At 42.2% G+C, this 21,931-nt stretch overlaps 1 protein-coding gene across 1 annotated transcript; it reads left to right on the forward strand.

The window, feature by feature from the left end:
• Positions 1-1,441: 1,441 nt before the first annotated feature.
• LOC308362681 (NXPE family member 3-like) lies at positions 1,442-21,438 on the forward strand (the record flags this gene model as incomplete). The annotated part of the gene is made up of 10 exons (XM_080835410.1): positions 1,442-1,509; positions 1,892-2,003; positions 8,674-8,731; positions 11,611-11,678; positions 11,827-12,234; positions 13,171-13,589; positions 14,020-14,090; positions 14,240-14,443; positions 16,378-16,715; positions 21,244-21,438. The coding sequence occupies 10 exons, from the start codon at positions 1,442-1,444 to the stop codon at positions 21,436-21,438; spliced, it is 1,941 nt and encodes a 646-aa protein (XP_080691536.1).
• Positions 21,439-21,931: the final 493 nt, after the last annotated feature.

A 21,931-nucleotide genomic window follows, 5' to 3' on the forward strand; every position in this document is an offset into this window, starting at 1 on the left:
CACTGGAGAACTATTTCCAGGAGTTATGGCTTTGAATGAGTTCCACTGTGTGTGTGTGTGTGTGTCTCTCTCTAGAGAGGGACGCCCCTGCTCTGGTAGTGCTAGGCAGTTCGTTCCAGACCAGGTGAGTTTTTGTTTAGTCTCGTCTCCACACGAGACCATATTGAGTCTTATCTCCTCAGCAGACCAGGAACAACACAAAAGAAGCAAAATCTTTATTCCCTCAGCGAACACTGGGTTTAGTGGGTAAAGTCACATCTAGTGCTTATCCTGGATCAGTTCAGTCCAGGAATTAAGGTATATTTGAGTCAAACACTCCACCACTCTGGGATGTATTGGAGAGCTTTAGATTGTGTACTGGTATTTTTACATGGTATTGGCACTTGTATTAGCTGACTAGTATTTTCATATGGTACTGGTATTACTGAATATAGCTGTTATTTGTATGTGGTATTGGTAATGGTGTTATTGTAGTTGGTATTTGTATATGGTATTGGTACTGGAGGTAAATGGCTGGTATTTTGATATGGTATTGGTATTAGCTGACTGGTATTTTTGTTTTGTCTTCATGGGAAATGTAAAAAGTTGGGCAAATGACAGTACTCTGGCACAGGACACACTCCGTGCTAATGCGGATTCAATAACATTCACTGAGACCTCAGGCCTGCGTGCGCGTGTGTGTTTGTGAGTGTCCTGATCGCCACTATATAGTATGCACGTGTGTGTTACTGTGTGTCGTTTGTGGGAATAAAAACTGACTGAAGTCAGCCTCGTTTGTTTGTTGTTTTGGTGATCCCCCCCCCCCTCCTAACTATCTCTAGCACTGTCCAGGCCTCATATAAGCGACAATCACTCTAACTTATAAAAAGAGATTGTACTTAGCATGCTTCTTTAACTTTATTATAATTCTTCATTAAAATTTCACTTTATTTTGGTCTCTACTTTTGTTTACGTGTCACTCTTCTCACGCAAGTTTGTGATGTTGTTCAACTGTGCTAATACAAAGGAGGTTTGTAGCTGTTTGCAGTGGTTGTTTGTACATGACATGTACGTGATATGTGTTGTGTTTTCTGTGTTTAGTTAATGCCCTATGTGGCGCCTCTCTCTCTCTCTCCCTCTCTCTCCCTCCCTCTCTCTCTCTCTCCCTCTCTCTCTCTCCCCCCTCTCTCTCTGTCTCTCTCCCTCTCTCTCTCCCTCCCTCTCTCTCTCTCTCTCCTCTCCCCCTCCTCTCTTTCTCTCCTCTCTCTCTCCCTCCCTCTCTCTCCCTCTTTCTCTCCCTCTCTCTCTCTCCCCCTCTCTCTATCTCCCTCTTTCTCTCCCTCTCTCCCTCCCTCTCTTTCTCTCCTCTCTCTCTCTCTCTCCCTCTTTCTCTCCCTCTCTCCCTCCCTCGCTCTCTCTCTCTCTCCCTCCTCTCTCCAGAAGACCAGGATGCCCTCGCAAGATGTCTTTTATCTGGTGCTGGACATCTTGCGAGGGCACCCTAGTCTTCCTGGACTGCTTGACAGTCCAGTAGTAGAACTGGTATGGAGAGGAGGAGGAGGAAGAGGAGGAGAAGGAGGGGGAGGGGGAGGAGGAGAAGGGGGAGGGGGAGGAGGAGAAGGGGGAGGAGGAGAGGGAGGAGGAGAGGAAGGAGGGGGAGGGGGAGAGGGAGGAGGAGAGGAAGGAGGGGGAGGAGAGGGAGTAGCTCTCACTGGGAGATGACTAACAGGAGAAGGACCACAACACAGCATCCTTTTAACCTTCAGTCTTGAATTCACGTGTTTTTAAAAATTAAGAAAATGCTGGAATACTTGTTAACTCTGCCATGGAATCGTACCACCACAAATCATCAATTGCTTGATTGATAAGCACCTGCATTTGTAAAGCAATTGTGAGATGTTCCACCCCCCAGTTCAGTGTCCTCCAGCATCAACGCCCTGGCCGCAGTGACAGTGGAGGACCTGATGAAGCCGTACATGGACCTGTCTGAGAAGCAGCTCTCCAGGCTCTCAAAAGGCCTTAGAGTAGGTGTCTAAGTGCTGCTGTGTGTATCCCCTCTGATACAGCATTGCGGACCAGTGTGGTTAACAACGTGGTACTATGGCGTAACATGAACAATGAAACATGCAACAGGATGAAAGAAAATGTATGTCTGTTCTGTAAGTCGCTTTGAGTAAAAGCATCTTCTGAATGAATGCATTTAAATTGGAATGAGCGAAACATGGGGACATTTTAAATTAAACTGCATTCTGGGAAATGGCTAGTACCTGATATACTTTTTTGGGGACGTTATGTAATTGTCTGCCAACATTGTTCCATCTTATGGTTGTTAATGTCTCACTTATCCAGAAATATGGTGAAGTACAAAGCAATATAAACCGAATTGATTTAGTCAATACTCTTATAGTAAATGACAATATTAAAAGATGTTCCTTCCTTCTTCTGTCTCAGGCTTTATGTATAGCGCTATGTGGACTGGCAGGACTAGCTTCTCTCATGGGGGGTCTTCTGCAGGTTGGTCTCTTTCAATTCAATTCAGTTTTATTTATATAGCACAGAAACAATAAAAATTGTGTCAATGCGCTTTACAGAGGCCAGGGCCTGAACCCCTAAGAGCAAGCACAATGACGGCAGGGAAAAACTTTAAACAAAATCGCGGCACATAAGAGGGGACCTACAGTATCTGCTTGAGGCCAAAGTCCGCATTAAGCCCCAGAATATTTCACCAGAAAATGCACTGTACCAACGTAACAATCCTCAAAAGTGAAAAAACATCAAAACACACACACATCAAAGGCACACACACACTCACACACACTAACTATTGACTGACCCATTGTACTGTATCTGTCCAGGCGGCGGGCAGTATTTGTGGAGTGATATGTGGACCCCTCCTGGGCCTGTTCACCGCGGGAATCCTCTGCCCTTTTGTCAACACCACGGTCAGTCTGTCTTACGGGTTAAGGAGACATGAAAAGCTTAGAGCAGAAGTTCATGTTTGTGTGAAGATGTCATGGCCTGTTGTGGTATGTCAAGCTGCTCTTGATTTTATGCAGAGTCTTTCACTTCTTGTTTCTGCAGTGATGCCCTAGAATGATCCTCTTGCTTTTGGGTTTCCATTCATTCATATTTTACGTCTTTATGTCTTTATGTGCTGCTCTGTGATGTGATGTGCTGTGCCCACTGCTTAATGTCTTTATTTGTTGTTTAATCTTATGGATTACTGTAGGGATTCGTTGTTTATTGTCTGTACTGTGTTGTGTATTGTTTCAACTTCATGGCTCATGATGTACAGGACAAATTCCTTAAGATGCAATATAAGCTTTCATCTGTTTCTTCATTCATTGATTTATTCATCTGATTTGGTCATTAAATAATTGATTAGATCATTCATTCAATGTTGTTCTTTAAATTGTTGTATGTTAATGTTATAAGTTATATGTTTTATTTATTGTTATAGTGTTATAGAGTTGTTTGTTATTTTTGGTAAATGTTACTTGTTATCTGTATGACGTCTACTGCGTAGATGATGATGCTGGCCAAGTCTTAAGAATTTTGCTGTGCTGAAGCAATTTGGTCAACACGTTCTCATTCCCAACTCGTCAGAATTTGCATCTTGGTCAGTCGGAAAAGCGTCAAAAACCGAAGCAATATCTGCCTTCTAGCGTCGATTTTCGACGTGCAATGTTATTTCGACTTGCACGGGTGTTTCATTGATTCCTATTACACCGAAGCTTTCAAGTTCTCTAGTGTCTCAGAATACCAAAATATCTGTAATAACTTGTGTTCTGCTTCATGAAATACTGTTTTTCTGTTATATTCTTACAACTTAACATTGATTTCTAGTTAGAAATGCAATCATAACATGTTTATTGTACGTCGTTTGACTTCACGAAGTATGTTCAAGAGGAACGAAAATTCTCATTCACTTTAAATGGGGTGACGTCATCAGTTCCATTTTACCAAAATATGTGTAATTACTTGTGTTCTGCTTCATGAAAAACTGTTTAGTTGTTATATTCTTACAATTTAACATTGATTTCTCGTCAAAAATGCAATCATAACACGTTTATTTTACCTATAGTCTTTGAATGGGGTGACGTCATCAGTGGTTGTCCGTTTTGCGCCCCCCCCACAGGACCCATAACGCTGGTTTTAGTAAGCTATGTATTTTTTAAATAACCATTTCTTGCTCAATTTTCATCCGATTTTTAAACAGTTTGGTTTGTTATAAAGGTCAGAGATGTAGTTATGACAGGACATACCTATGAATAATTGTGTTATTTTCTAAAGAATAATAGCCACGTTAATAACGTTTGTAACAAACCAAACCGTTTTTAAATCCATTGAATAATTGGGCAAGTTACGGTTATTTAAAAAGTACATACCACTACCAACACAATGTTATGGGTGGGCGAGCTCATATACGTCTTAAGACATCTAGCCCTTATATCCATGGTTGTTGCAACGGAACTGTGTTTTTTTCTGAATAAAAGGCGCAATAGCGTTTACATTTCTCACCCAAGTCGTTTTTATATTCAGAGTTTTATGATCTACGTGCATTTATTATTATGACTATGAGGATTAACAATACACAAGAAGCATGTTATGTTGTCCTGTTACAGTTTTCCCCAGAGAGGTTATATTTTACAGTATATTGATTATTGATATACGCACATAAAAGCATTATAATATCAATCTTACGAATGATTCCTTCACTGACCAAGGCTGTTAAACCATTGACTTCAATTCAATTAATTTATATAGTGCAAAAACAATCAAATTGACTCCTTAGGCCCAATCCCATTTCTAATCTCTACCCCTACCCTTACCCCTACCCCTTTGCCCTCGCTTTTTCAAACGGAGCCATAACGTAGGGGTAGGGAACGCTAGCCCTTCGAAATGGGATAGCCCTTCAACACTTACGTACGTCATCAGTAGGCTACGCTGCGTCAGCTGTTACGTTACCGGAGAGCGACAGCTGTCACTCACCAGACATAAACAAACATGGCGCCTGCAGCTGTTATTTACACAATGCAACATATCATCAAACAAGTTTTAAAATCATGAATTACAAAGAAAATACTTTCAATTGTGTGATGCTTTCCCTGCTGTTTCCGACATTTTTAAATTGACTCCCGCGATGTTTCTTCTTTAATGATCACGGGTTCGCAATGCATTGAGGGAAATCAGTCTACCCCTCCGTTTGAAGTGTGCCCTCGGAAAATCTCCGTTTGGAGGGGTAGAAAGCGCTTCCCCTTCCCCTACCCCTCTGTCTTAACGTGAATTGGGATAGCACTACCCCTACACGTGAACGCGCAAAACGGAGGGGAAGGGGAAAGACGAAGGGGTAGGGGGAGAAATGGGATTCAGCCTTAGAAGTGGTAATAGGGGAGGGGAAACATTGCAGAAAAATGGTAAAACCATTGCTGATATTCACCTGAACCTGAAGCAGCTGAACTTTTCCACTTTAGATTAGTTGATGTGTAGTGGTGCATGCTCCACTTCCTGCCATCTCCTAAGGAACATAATCATCCCCTTAGTCTTGCTGATGTTGAGAGTGCAGATCGGTGCCAACAACAGCTCCTGCCTTTCTCACCAGCCTGTCAAGTCGCCCTGCATCCCTCTTCTTTATGCTGCCTCCCCAGCACACCACAGCATATAAAAGGACGCTGGCAACAACAGACTAGTAAAACATGCGCAGGAGTTTGTTGCAGACATTGAAGGACCTCAGCCTCCTCAGAAAGTAAAGTCGGCTCTGGCCCTTCTTGTAGATGGCATTTGTGTTAGCTGACCAGTCCAGTTTATTGTCCAGATGAACTCCTAAGTACTTGTAGGTGCTGACCACCTCCACACTGACACCCTCTATGGAGACTGGTAGCAGAGGAGGCTGAGACCTCCTAAAATCTACCACCATCTCCTTGGTCTTGGAGGTGTTCAGCAGCAGGTGGTTATGCCTACACCACTGCACAAAGTTGTCCACCAGGCTCCTGTACTCAGCCTCCTGTCCATCCCTGATACACCCCACAACAGCAGAGTCATCAGAGAACTTCTGTATGTTGCACGACTCTGTGTTGTAAGTGAAGTCTGAAGTGTACAGGGTGAACAGCACTGGTGAGAGCACAGTCCCCTGTGGAGCGCCGGTGCTGCACACACAGTCTCAGATACGCAGTCTTTCAGCCTGACAAACTGCGGCCTCTCCGTCAGGTAGTCCATTGTATCATCTTCTTCGCGTACCTCATTTACCATCTCCTCCATCAACATGGTCAATGGCCGTTTCTTCCTGGTCCTTGCTTCAGTGTGTTGCTCATTTATTTTTTGCCAGTCAGTCAGTTTTGTATTAGTATTATGCCAATATTAGATCATAAACACATTCTGTGTTTATTATGCATCAAATAATGAGGTTTTTGGAGTATTTATCAACTCCGTCAGTTTGAACGTCAACACCGTCAGACGGCCATTCTGACGGAGTTGACGTCTGACGGGGTTGACAAAATTCAACATTTTTATTGTCTGAATTGTATCCCGTACACTGGAGGCATTTTGATTTTCCCCAGCTGCTAGCTACCTACATAAACTCATCAAAAACACCTCAATTTATTTCACAATTCTTATTTAAAATAATCATTTTTGGATGACAAAGTTGACATACAAAACCTGTGACGACAGTTATATCAACTTTGTTAGCTTAAAATGAATACAAATGTTAAACTTACGAGACCATGTGCTGTACTGCTGCATCCATCAAGAGAAGAAGCATGTAAAAGGGGTCCTCAGGGTTATAGTTCAGACCATAATATGCCTGATTTTTTTATTTATTTTTTATTCTGACGGAGTTGACATGAACTGAGGACACTACTTTGAGCGGCAAATATTAATGGATAATTTGATTGGTATTTCGCTTTATGTATTCGGTTACATTTTATAAAGCCATGCAATTCATTTCATAATAATATTTATGTATTTATTACATTTTTATTGACTTTTCTTTGCAATTAGAATTTGTGACCTCTTGCAGAGGACATGTTAATTTGCATGTACTTTCTAGGACAATGCTTGCACTTGGTCAAATTGCTATGAAAATATATAAATATAGACAAAACTAAGTACATTGGTGTAGTTAAGTCTTTCATATTGAGCTATTAAAGTCTATTTCAATTCATTAATATCTGGATTTTTAAGCCAAAATTTGTATTTCAGTGGAGGACATGTGTTGTCCCTTATCTCAAGAATCAGTGTGTGCGTATATCAATATCAATATAAAATATAACCTCTCTGGGGAAAAACTGTAACAGGACAACATAACATGCTTCTCTGTGTATTGTTAATCCTCATAGTCATAATAATAAATGCACGTAGATCATAAAACTCTGAATATAAAAACGACTTGGGTGAGAAATGTAAACGCTATTGTGCCTTTTATTCAGAAAAAAACACAGCTCCGTTGCAACAACCATGGATATAAGGGCTAGATGTCTTAAGACGTATATGAGCTCGCCCACCCATAACATTGTGTTGGTAGTGGTATGTACTTTTTAAATAACCGTAACTTGCCCAATTATTCAATGGATTTAAAAACGGTTTGGTTTGTTACAAACGTTATTAACGTGGCTATAATTATTTAGAAAATAACACAATTATTCATAGGTATGTCCTGTCATAACTACATCTCTGACCTTTATAACAAACCAAACTGTTTAAAAATCGGATGAAAATTGAGCAAGAAATGGTTATTTAAAAAATACATAGCTTACTAAAACCAGCGTTATGGGTCCTGTGGGGGGGGGGGGGGGGGGGGGGGGGGGGGGCGCAAAACGGACAACCACTGATGACGTCACCCCATTCAAAGACTATAGGTAAAATAAACGTGTTATGATTGCATTTTTGACGAGAAATCAATGTTAAATTGTAAGAATATAACAACTAAACAGTTTTTCATGAAGCAGAACACAAGTAATTACACATATTTTGGTAAAATGGAACTGATGACGTCATCCCATTTAAAGTGAATGAGAATTTTCGTTCCTCGTGAACATACTTCGTGAAGTCAAACGACGTACAATAAACATGTTATGATTGCATTTCTAACGAGAAATCAATGTTAAGTTGTAAGAATTTAACAGAAAAACAGTATTTCATGAAGCACAAGTTATAGATATTTTGGTATTCTGAGACACTAGAGAACTTGACAGCTTCGGTGTAATAGGAATCAATGAAACACCCTTGCAAGTCGAAAAATGACGCCTGATAGGACGCAATGAAATAACATTGCACGTCGAAAATCGACGCTAGAAGGCAGATATTGCTTCGGTTTTTTACGCTTTTCCGACTGAGTCTGACCAAGCTGCAAATTCTGACGAGTTGGGAATGAGAACGTGTTGATTTGGTGCATGCAACAATAAACACTTTGACTTTGACTTTGTTTGTGTGTGTCAGCGGTGACAGACAGTCTGTTGTATGTTCTCCATCCTCAGGTGTCCCCTTGTGCAGGGAGCAGGGACGTGCACAGGAGTGGGCTAAGGTTGCTCTTGCTTTATGTGTGTGAGTGAGCCAGTGTGTGAGTCTGAGAGTGTGTAATGTGTGTGTTTCTGAATGTCTGTGCATGTGTTTTTGTGTGTGTGTGTGTGTGTGTGTGTGTGTATGTCTGTGTGCGTGAGTGTGCGTGTGAGTCTGTTGTGTGTTCTCCATCCCCAGGTGTCCCCTTGTGCAGGGAGGCTGAACTTCAGTCAGGACCCCGAGAAGAAGGTCTTCAGTCACACACACACACACACACACACACACATCCACACCCACACACACACACACAAACACACACAAACACACACACACACACACACACACACACACAGGGAGGCTGGACTTCAGTCAGGACCCTGAGAAGAAGGTGGGCCTCAGCAACCCGGGGTTCTGCAGCGTAGAGCTGGGCTTCAAAACAAATGGACAAAAAAAACTCTGTGTCAGTCTACTTTTACAATGAGGGATTGGAGATTGGTCTGTCTTACATTTCAGTGTGTCTCAAAATACCAAGAACAACTGAAAGGCTTATTTTTTTACAACAGTATGAAACAGTATAAAGTATAGCCTACTATTGTGTTCCCATGTTCGAATTTGTGTACATGTACTCTGTTTTACACAATTAATTACTTTGAGCATATCTACAGGTGTCTGAGTTATCAACCTGAGTGCCTTTATGAAGCTCAACACTCCGTCACATCAAAGGGAGTAATGCGTGTGAGAGCAACAAGACAAAAGAGTAAAAAGTGTTCTGGAGAAACAAACTAGGTTTTCAGTGAGCCTAGTGGCGCGGTTTAGCACTGAAAGTGTGTTAAACAGGTTCAGACCTTGGTGACCTGTGTGTGCATCAGTGGCGGCTGGTGCTTTTACCCACAGGGGAAGCACAGTTGAGCTGGGTTTCAGCAAAAACACAGAAACTGATGCTATCCCTGTCGGCAGCCAACTCAACAGAATTAGCATGATACACAAAGATTAAGTCTAGCAAGTCTGACTAAGCAAGCTAAAATTACAAACTTACAATGCAAACTTAGTAGCCAGCTAGTCACTTAACAGCAGGCAGGTGCACAGACATTTTGGGGGGCAGGTGCTCAAACCAAAATAAAGGGCACCCATCGCCAAAATGATTTATGACTCAAAGATTTGAAGAGGTTTTTTTGCTACAACACCTGTTTTGACCCTTTTTTCCTGTACACTGGCTGTTCATCGGTTTCTGAATACCCTGGAACTAAAGCAAATGGACTATGAACTTTGTTTCCCTTTTCTTATCTTTTAAATATTTAATTTGGGGCGTTTGTATGCCTTTATTTGGACAGGACAGTGACCTGTTATTACAGTGAGGCAGAGAGAGGACTGGGAAATGACATCAGGCGTGACTTGAACCGTGTCCAGTAAATGGGGGGACTTATCGACCCCTTGATTTTTTTTAACTTATTAGGTTCAATATTAGCTCATCATTAGCCTGTATGGGGGGGGGGGGGGGGGGGGGGGGGGGGGGGGGATCGTTCAGAAGAAGTCGTATCTGAGCTGGTACTCGTTTTACACGAAGATACTCTGTTGACTTTTTGCCTACACTAGTCGCCTATAGACATTGCGTCAGAGCATGTTATCGCGCAATACATGTTGCATTAATTTGAAATATCTTATATGCAAATTTGATTGGCTGAATGTTCGAACATGTTATCGTTAGATAGGCCTACATGCAAAACCATTACCGGCTTATGTAGTTTAATGTCAGAACTGGGGGCAGGGATTCCCTAATGGACAGAGGGAGCATGGCTTGAAAAAAAGGTTTTACATTTAGAATTCATCTTGAGACCTTTTCAGAAACTCCGGCAACCCAAATTTGGGTCGCGACCCAAGGGTTGAGAACCACTGGCCTACAGTAGCTACACTGACAGGTAAGCGTAGCTCCTGGGTAACAATATTGTTTTTAAGAGAATCTCTCTGTCTAATTACTTCCCGCTGTTTTTCTGCCTTTGCTTCAGGCACACCACACTTGCTCTATAAAATGAAAGGCACAGTATAGCACATAGATTTCATACATTAGGTAAATCCATCATAACGTTTGAATATATGCATGCATTTCAAAACGGGAAAACGGTTGGCTAAAATTACAAATTTACGATGCAAACTTAGTAGCCAGCTAGTCACTTAACAGTGCCCCACCTAACAGTTAACTTGCAAAGCAAAAAAGTAGCTTCCCAAATTCAGAAGTCTGCATTCAAAGTTGTATTAAAGACTTTTTAGCTGCATCATCATTTTTGAGAAAAACACACACACACCTGACTGTGTCACATGCATACTGCCCTGCTACCTCTGTGTTTGACAGCTTAAACCTGCCATGATACATTATTCCGCCCTTTCGTGAAATTTTCCAATCCATGTTAAGAGATGCCGTAGATCCAGACGTGACAAAAACGTATTTGTGAAAGACTAATGTCCAATCAACCATTACATATTTTCACCTGTGCAAAATGCCTTAAATGGATTTGCTGAAATTATCTTGTACACGTTAGGGTTTCATGGCAGTAAAGGAAGCGGGGACTGGGAATGTTTTGCTCTGCGCCAGATTCTTTTCTGACCAGGTTTGGGACTGTAAATGAATATTGTCATTTCAATGACCTAAGATAGAATGTTGTTTATGAATTCTTACGATAGAAAAGGACAGACACACAGGCCACAAAACACAGTCCATCCAGTACTTTAAACTTCTCAAGGCACTGAGACACACCAAACACTGAAGAGAAGTTTGAGGCACCACGCAAAGCAATCAGAAGTGGAATGGAATCAAAGACCCACACACGGATATCCAAAGTTTGCAGGCGTGAGTAGTTGTGGTCAAGTTATTAATACTGCAGTAGACTAAATGTAACCAGTTAAATTACGTCATTAAGTCGGCTCCGTACTCTAAGAGGACACAGCTCTGATTTAGCATTATGTTAAATCATCCTATTCAAAGCTTTGTTTTCTGAATTACACTTGTATTTTTTTTATGAAGACGAACTAACGTACAATTATAGTTTTCGAACTCAGTTACAAGTGTAGTTTTGATGAAGACGAATTGAGTTATAACTGTAATTTTGATGAAGATTAACTGACTCAACTTTCTTGTTTTAGCACTAGGGTGTGGTCAGATCCTGCAGCATGGCTTTCTGATTTTGTCAATCGGACTTCTGCTTTCCTGGGTAGGTTGATATTTGTTTGTTTTAATAATGTTTTATTTTGTTTTATTTTAATAGTGTTGAAGCACAGAGACCAATTTGACAGGATGCATGCACTAAGTGCTTGTTTAAAAATTACTGTTTTTTTGTTTGTTTGTTTATGTCTGTTTAGGTGATGTGGTCATACACTTATGGAGACAGTAAAGGTGATGGCCGCCCTCTTCCCAGGCCCCTCCTGCAGCTGCAAATGCCCCGGTCCGACGGACTCACTGACCAAACACCAAAGCTCAACAACCCAAAGGTCTCTCCAGCATCCACCAAAAATGACCCGGGCTTCAGTGCGGATGAGTGGGACCGGATGCTGAAGCTGGTCCACTGGGGCGGACCGGACCGCCAGATTACCACCGCAAGCATGAGCACCAGTCCAGGCCACTCAGCCTTCATTATTAATGACCTCAAGGGCAGTTACTTCGTGGGGGAGGAGCTCCACGTCACAATCGTTGCCATGGACTTTACCAAAACTCCAAAAAGCTACGGAGGGGATTTCTTCCAGGCAAAGGTGTATTCAGACAAATTAAAGGTATTTTTTTTTATTATTATTCCCATTTATGCAGTTCAGCCTATTTCATTATTTAGTTTTATTTAATTTCCACAGATCTGTTCATGGGTTGATAACAGCATGAGGAGCACCAGGCCTATATATTCAAGAATCACTCATTTGGTCCATTATATACAAGCTAGGGCCATACTCTTCCTTCCTGCAAAAACATAGGAAAAACTGCATGTAATAGTATAGGTCAATAGTATAACTGTTTCACCCTTTTCAACTGGCCAACCCTGCAGGATAGTAGCCTTGACGGCTTGCTACTGACTGCCATTATCTGTGTGTTGCTGTATCTGCAGCAGTCTCCTGTCTGAGATCTTAAGTCATATTAATGGGCTCAATCGCCAGCTGTTCGCCCCCCATCGACAGACTGTGTGCTCTGCCTGTGAAGGGGTCGGAGAGGGCGCTGGAAGTGACACCCCTGCTCAGTGTGTCATTCGCCAATATTTCTGGTCTTAGTTTGTAGTTAACTCTTAGGTTGTAATTCTGGAATGCCAGTAGCAAGCTCTGCAAGTACTTGGGAGCCTTAAGGAGAGACTCGCTGAAGGGCTTGGGATCTGTCCCCGCTGTTATCTCGTCCATACAGATGATGATGGAAACGCTTTCTTTCCCTTTGACATTGACATTTTCTGAATGAGCTCTCTCCTCCTGCATGAATCTCAACTGCCAATCACTCAGCTCTGCTGCGAGTGCCCTCATTAGCAGCATGAGCAGGGACTCAGTTCTCGACTGTCCATATTTCCATATAGCAGCTTCGTCCCTGAGTCCTCCATGGGAAATCTCCCCATCGCCCCACCATGAGTTACGCCACAGGGAGCACAGTTATTGAATAACATCTTTATCTCTACTGTACAAGAGGTCACTCCAGTCTGATGAGTGCATGTTTGCTTTCCTTTCCCCCCTGGATGTTAGGCCAGTGTGTTTGGAGAGGTGCTGGACCACCAGAACGGTACCTACTCGGCCCGGTTCACCCTGCCGTGGGCCGGCCAGGCGTCGGTGGCGGTCCGCCTGATTCACTCCAGCGAGGCTGTGCAGGTCCTCAGGTGGCACCGGAGCACAGATTCCAACCGCGTCTACTTCCATGGCTACTTCGTGGGCAATGACCCCCAGGGAGCTCGAGTGCAGGAGACGGTGGTGTGCAACATCAAGTGGGAGGGGGTGGTGCTGGGGTCGGACCAGAAGGACTGCTGCTGTGAGTACCAGGATGACAACATCAGGCTGACGTGGCAGTGCCTCAAACCCCAAACTCTGGCATGCAGCGCCCTGGTGAACCACTCCATGGGTGGCTACGCCAATCACTTAACAGCCCTTGAGAAGGTACTCATGGACAGGTGAGCAAGAGGGGATTGGTATTAATTGAGATGCTATGCATCATTTAGGTATACAGTTCTTCATGTAATCATGTACATATTTTATAACTGTTGTTTCTGATGCTCAACTTTATGTTGCTAGGTTGGTAGAGGTAAAGGCAGAGATTGTTATGCATGCTTTGCTTTTGTTGATTATTTTGTTAGAGTTTAAAAGTAAAACATTTCAATTCATTCATTCAGTAGGCACAAGAGCAACAGGTATGCATGCTCACAGGTATGCATGTTCACAGGTATGCATGTTCACAGGTATGCTTGTTCACAGGTATGCATGCTCACAGGTATGCATGTTCACAGGTATTAATGCTCACAGGTATGCATCCTCTGTTGAACCTATGACCTTGGTGCTGTGAAAGTTAAGCTGCAGGATGCTGAGTGCTTTGTCTCTCCACAGTCAACATGTCAACCGTTGGCTCAAGGGGGATTCACGCCTGATTACAGTCAAGGCCTCCAATACAACCATTGGTATGTTTTTCCACTTTCTTTGGAACTGACTGCAGAGCAACCCTGGCGCAAAACAGACACCCACGGACGCATACACATACACACACAAACACACATACACACACATATGAAAACCCTCACGTCATGCTCCCATACTGTCTCTCCTTTAGGGGTAACAGAGTCGTGTAAACCTGGGCTGCCCACACCAATACCATCAGGGTTCTACATGAACAACGTCTGGACGTCGTTTGTGTGTGCCGCCCGTCATTTTGCAGCGGATGACACAACCCAGTGTCTGAAGGACAAGCACATCTACATTATGGGAGACTCCACCAGTAGACAGTGGTTTGACTACCTCATCAGGGCCGTGCCTAGTAAGACACACAAATATCACACGGTGCTGCTCACAGGAGAATGAGTTCTCTCTTTAAAGATGTTTACATTTCAGGGACTGAACTGGTTAAATGATTACCAAAAAGCACCTGAAACAGAATGAGATTGAAGAGAATGCACTGGGTATGGGAGTGTGGGACAAACCTGTTTTATATTTTTTTTACCTTCATATATATAAATATTATTATCATCATCAGAGTTACATTATTATTATATGATCATATCACTGTCTGAATTATATTTTGGAAACAGTAAATACATGCATCTTAAATCTCTGACCCACTTACTGTTGTTTTTTCTCATAGAACTCACATAGTAAGTGGGTCATAGATTTAAGATGCATGTATTTACTGACTGATATATATAGTATACAGCCGCGGAAAAAATTAAGAGACCACTTCAAAATTATCAGTTTCTCTGGTTTTACTATTTATTGGTATGTGTTAAAGTAAAATGTACATTTTTGTTTTATTCTATAACCTACTTGCAACATTCCTACCAAATTTCAAATAAAAATATTGTCATTTAGATAATTTATTTGCAGAAAAATGACAATTGGTCAAAATAGCAAAAAAGATGCAGTGTCTTCAGATCTCGAATAATGCAAAGAAAACAACCTCATATTCATTTTTAAACTACACAATACTAATGCTTTAACTTAGGAAGAGTTCAGAAATCAATATTTGGTGGAATAACCTTGATTTAAAATCACAACTTTCATGTGTCTTGGCATGCTCTCCACCAGTCTTTCACATTGCCGTTGGGTGACTTTATGCTACTCCTGGCGCAAGAATTCAAGCAGCTCGGCTTCTTTTCATGGCTTGTGACCATCCATCTTCCTCTTGATCACATTTCAGAGGTTTTTTTATGGGATTTAGGTCTCGAAATTGGGCTGACAATGACAGGATCCTGATCTGGTGGTACTCCATCCACACCAGGTGGAGGGTCTTCTAAGTTCGTCTTCTCTGATGAGTCCAATTTTCAGCTTTGCCCAACACATGGTCGTCTGATGGTTAGACGGAGACCTGGAGAGGCCTACAAGCCACAGAGTCTTGCACCTACTGTGAAATTGGACTCAGAGAAGACGAACTTAGAAGAACCTCCAGTCCGCTTTGGTTCAATCCTTATGGTTTTTTACAAACCTCAGCCAGGCAAAGTACAACGTTGTCCCGGAAGAAAAACTTGCTTCCTTTTGCTCTGACAATGTTCCCCAACTCTGAGAAGTGTTTTTTCCAGCAGGGCAATGCTCCATGCCACACAGCCAGGCCAGTAAAGGTGTGGATGGAGTACCACCAGATCAGGACCCTGTCATGGCCTACCCAATTTCGAGACCTGAATCCCATAAAAAAAACTCTGAAATGTGATCAAGAGGAAGATGGAGGGTCACAAGTCATGAACAGAAGCCGAGCTGCTTTAATTCTTGCGCCAGGAGTAGCATAAAGTCACCCAACGGCAATGTGAAAGACTGGTGGAGAGCATGCCAAGACACATGAAAGTTGTGATTTTAAATCAAGGTTATTCCACCAAATATTGATTTCTGAACTCTTCCTAAGTTAAAGCATTAGTATTGTGTAGTTTAAAAATGAATATGAGCTTGTTTTCTTTGCATTATTCGAGATCTGAAGACACTGCATCTTTTTTGCTATTTTGACCAATTGTCATTTTTCTGCAAATAAATGATCTAAATGACAATATTTTTATTTGAAATTTGGTAGGAATGTTGCCAGTAGGTTATAGAATAAAACAAAAATGTACATTTTACTTTAACACATACCAATAAATAGTAAAACCAGAGAAACTGATAATTTTGAAGTGGTCTCTTAATTTTTTCCGCGGCTGTATATATATTTATATACACCACTATCTGTTTGCCCATCAAGCAAAGGCATGATTATCACACTATTGTTTCTCACAGCTCTGAAGCTTATGAACCTCCACTCGGAGTACCAGGTGGGGCCCCTGATGGCTGTGGACGTGCAGAACAACATCGACCTGCACTACCGTTCGCACGGACTTCCTCTGCGCTGCCTCAAGGCCCCGGTGGCGTCACTGCACTACATGAGCAAGGAGATCTTTGACATGGCTGGGGGCCCGCACACTGTCGTCATCTTTAACATGAATGCGCACTTCACCAACTTCCCGCTCCCCTACTACGCCAACCGGGTGTCGCAGGTCCGCCGTGCGGTCGTGGCGCTGCTGAGGAGGGCGCCGGAGACCAAGGTCATCATCAAGTCCGCAAACACGGGGTACAAGGTGAGCACTGGGAGCAGCCTTCTCTTACCACATGCACTGGAACTGGCAGTTTAGACTCACATGTGAGTGGGTGCAGGGGCGGACTGGGGGGAAAAAGTGGCCCGGGAGTTACTGTAGACCGGCCCACTCAATACAAGGCGTGCTGCCCACTCAATGCATCACATGTATCGACCAGTCAGTGGCCTACTTGGAAGAGTACCCATACACTTAACATTATTTTGCATGATTACAAAGAAATTTAAATTTTTTTTATATATATAACATTTGGATCCACCAATTTGCCAGGATGGACAGATGGAATAAATTGATACTGTAACACTCCAAGGTAGATACAGTTTGCTAAATGAATATGCTTAACCTTGGCTAGTATCAGATGGTTATACGTATAACTACAGAACCGTAAGGCATGAATGTCCACACAATAAAGAAACTGGAATCAGAGGGTAGAATTAGTATGAACTATATTGTAGAAATTAACAGAATAAAACATACGATGAGGTGTGAACATCAGTGGTATCAGTAGTGTCGCATGCTGGGTGTGTGATTGTGTGTGTGTGTAGGGGTGTTGAAGGTGCTTAACAAAACAATAAGTTAAGTAACTGAACCTAAACTAACTCTGCTAGCCGGGTGCATTAGTCACATGGTAAGAAAAAACAATATTAGTATACTCATGTATTATTATTACCTCACTATCTAATCTAGATAACATATTAACATTGTTTATAATGTTAGTGTTGTGTGTAACACGGTGATTTTAGCGTAACAATCTAGCTGGTCAACTTATTTGACATAAGTTATTAGAAATGATAAGATTACTCTTTACAACTACCACCATGGATAGCTTGCTGATCGATTATAAGCAAGTGACTACGGCTAACATTTTAAATGGGATAATCTCGATGATGACTACAGCGCCAGCTTGCTTATTTTACCAGATCATAACTGTGTCAATTTTGGACATTTATCTACCTAACGTTAGCTAGGCTAGCTTGTAGATAACGTTACCTCATCTGTGAAAAGCAAGCACACATTGGCCAAGTCAACGTCACAATTTACCGTTGTATCACTGTCACCAGTCTGTGCTTTCCCAAATAAATAATTTAATATTTTAATATTTTGATATATAATTGTATAATTACAATACATCTATCACACAGACACGGTGGCACTTCACTTATATGTACAAATCATTACGGGAACAATAACAAGCAGGTATTTACACAGGACACACACACAACAACGAGATATATACCACACCTAGCACTATCGCTAGGCTAACAGCTGGGTGTATTACTCCCATAATACACCGCGGCGTAACAATAAAACTAGTCCGTGAAGCGGCATCCCAGCTACGCTACATAATGCAACGAGAACGTGCATTTTTATTTAAGAATCCTCATCCTCAATCCGCACATCTGAGAACACTTAAGGCGTTTCTGAATCAGGTGGAGATATTTTCATACGTTTGTATTCTGAAGTCAGTAACAACACATTTCAGAGGACACTTCAGAAAATGTTAGAAAAATAGGCACCATGAGTGTGAATACAGACCGCAAGGAGTAGTATAAATATCAGTCAGTGATTTTCAACTACTACATGTCTTAGAGAAAATTATACGTGTCCTGTCAAGTATAGAATCTAGTTGGTGGTGCCGGCGATGTCAGAGGGCTGGTTGGTGATGGAAGTGGGCCGGTGTTTTTGATCATCCCAAACCCGTCGGCCCACCGGGGATTCCCCCGGTATCCCCGATGGCCAGTCCGCCCCTGAGTGTGTGTCTCCTTGTGTGTCTGGCTGTTCACCGGTTCAGGGTTGATTTTAAGGTGCTCCTGTTTGTTTTTAAAGCCCTGAATGGGCAGGCCCCTTCTTATATCATTGACCTCTTAACCCCTTATTCCACCGCTAGGCCCCTTAGGTTGTCTAATTTAGGGCTCCTGGCAGTCACCCAATCTAAGCTTAAATCCAGGGGTGGCCGCGCTTTTGCTGTTGCAGCCACTAAACTGTGAAACAGCATCCCCCTCTCTATAAGATCAGCCCCCTCTAATGACACCTTCAAGTCCAGGCTCAAAACCTACTTTCATTCCTTAGCTTTTGGATCCACCTGATTTTAGTTGATAATTTGTATATTTGCTTTCTGTTAGAGGTGTTTCTGTTCTTTTGATGTGTATATAGATGCTTAGAAAAGGTTAAGTGTGTTGCTTCTGTTTTTCTATTTGATATTTTACTTTATTGTGATTTACTTGTAAAGCACTTTGGTCAGCGTGAACTGTTTTTAAAAGTTCTATACAAATAAATATGACTTGACTTGACTTGACAACTGGCATTATTTAATAACTGAATGGGTTGCCATGGCGTAGCGGTTGTGGCAGTCTGTATTATCAGCTCTCCAGCTTAAAAAAAAAAAAAAAAAAAAGATTTTCTTCCTATTGCCTTGCTGCTATACGGGATTAATACAAGTTTATCTATCTATCTACCTAAATTGATGTTGTTAGGAAAGGGATGACATTGACAAGGCACACTTTAACATATCACTGTTTAATCTATTTGCATCAGACCATTGTACAAAACCGTTTTTTTTTAAGTGTCAGCCTATATGAGCAAATCTGATGTGAAAATATTTGTATTATAGACTGAATTTTCAAACCGGTCTATAATAAAGTAGCCTGACGATGTCATATTTTCTAGTCAGAATATGAGTCTGATGCTGCTCCATTGAGCTGTGATTATGGGGCGTGTTTCAACGAACCAGGAAAGAAAATGCCTCTTCGCTCAATTGGATACCTAAAACCAATCAGAGCAACGTAGTATAACCACCTGATACATTCAACTTTTACCTGATCCCGTAGGAAGGACGGCAAAAACATCTTTTAGATCGACAAATGCCTTAATCGCGTTTTTCTGTTGCTCTTTCAAAATGAATGCGCTGTCAATATCTGTGAGATATGCACACTCACGTTATACTTATTAGCAGCGAGGCTAGCTAGCTACTATGTGTTTCAATGGATTTTTGGTCTAAGCGTTAGCAATAACCTAACAATAAATGTCTAGAGAGCTAAAGTTAAGACCTACAATACTTTACAACATTCGTGTTTCACATACACAACTAACCGAGTCAGTGTAGACATACAAGAGTCGTGTAGATAGCTTAATTCACATAAATTATTTCCCACTAACAGGCTCCCGAGACGCTGCCATCTTGGTGCGATTTCGAGTCTGCCGTTAATTCAACTCAAGCCATCTGTCTATCATCGTATAAAGCCCACCCTGACAATTTGATTGGCTGTCATGTTTTCGACCGGGGAAAAAATTCTGCCCAACGGAGCAGCGCCACACTAGCCTGGATACAAGCCCGAACCCCGCCCACAACATTTTTGGTCAGGGAGATTCGGTCTGGCTTTGTGCAGTTGGGGAGAGAGTATCAGAAGTCAGGATTCTGTCGTACCAATCAAATTGTCAGGGCGGGCTTTTTACGATGATGGACAGATGACCAACCAACGCTTGAGTTGATTAGATAGATAGATTAGAACTCGAACCAAGATGGCAGCGTCTCGGGAGCTTAGTGGGACATATTTTATGTGATTTAAGCTATCTACACGACTTTTTTATGTCTACATTGACTCGGTTAGTTGTGTATGTGTAACACGAATGTTGCCGAGGATTGTAGGTCTTAACTGAAGCGCTCTAGACCATTATTGATAGGTTATTGCTAACGCTTAGACAAAAAATCCATTGAAACACATAGTAGCTAGCTAGCCTTGCTGCTAATAAGTACGTGAGCTGGCATATCTAACAGATATTGACAGCGCATTAATTTTGAAAGAGGAACAGAGAAACGCGATCCAGGCATTTGTCGATCGGAAATATGTTTTTGCCGTCCTTCCCTTGGGGATCCGGTAAAAGTTTTAATGTATCAGATGGTCATACTATGTTGCTCTGATTGCTTGTAGGCAGGGGCGCAGATAGCACTGGGGACATGTCCCCCCCAGATTCAAAGTGACCCCTATCCGTCCCCCCCACTCTCCCTACGTAAGGCGACAATCATCAGTTAATAACTCTGCATAGCTGATATGGCGATGTTAGTGTCCCCCCCAGTTTAAAAATCCCATCTGCACCGCTGCTTGTAGGTATCCAATTGAGCGAAGAGGCATTTTTTTTCCTGGTTCGTTGAAACACGCCCCATAATCACAGCTCAATAGAGCAGACTCAGACTAATATTCTGACTAGAATTATGAGTATGACATCGTCAGGCTAGCATGCACCTGTTTTCTTCTCCATTTTCTTCAGTTGTCTCTAGCACCGTAAAAGTGCCACCAACAGGTGTGGGGGATGTACTACAGCGGATTCAATCCGATCTGCTGGGTTTGTGTGCACGCAAATTTCTCTTGACCAGGCTTCGTGTGCACGCGATTAAAGATTGGATCCGTGTGAAAAATGAATCCGGGTTCAGGCTAACTAGACTCCGTGTGCACTGGGCCTAAGAGCCTCTGGGCTCCTCTTATAATGTGTGTGTGTGTGTGTGTGTATTTTGCAGGATATTAATGGCAGTGATTGGCTTTCCATGCAGCTGGATCAAATCCTGCGAGAAGCGTTCCGTGGCGTGGGAGTTTACATCCTGGACGTGTGGCAGATGACCGCCTGTCACTACAACACAGAGAACATCCATCCTGCCCCAATTATCATTAAAAACGAAATTGACATTCTTCTGTCCTTTATCTGCCCCAAGTAAGGACACTGCCCTTCCTCTCACCCCCACTACTGCCCCGCTGATTCCAGTTTGTCTCTCTGGTCCACTCAGCACACCCAACTCCAAAACACCCGACACACAGCCGGACATAGGAGCATACAGGCCGAGGTAACACTACAGTACTCCAGGCCTCTGACACCCTGACGTAAAACAGAAAGACCATGAGAGACTACAACTCTGAACCCAATGAGCCATATCTGCCTGTCAATCACGACACAACAGCCTGAACTAACTAAACACAGAACACAAACATCAGTTAGATCCTGTTCAACTTTTAAGCATGATGCATCGCTGTGCTGATGATTTTATAAGTGCTAGATATACTATTTAGCTAGAGACAAAAGGCAGCTTAAAACCTTTTGATCTTTTGACCAAAGCATTTTATTAATTTCATCTGGCACTATTTATTTCTATTATTATTATTATACTTGCACTATTTTTACTATTTCTCCATAAAACAGTTTTACCAGTTTTA

This window comes from Sprattus sprattus, assembly GCF_963457725.1.
Source record: "Sprattus sprattus genome assembly, chromosome: 3".
NCBI lineage: Eukaryota > Metazoa > Chordata > Actinopteri > Clupeiformes > Clupeidae > Sprattus > Sprattus sprattus.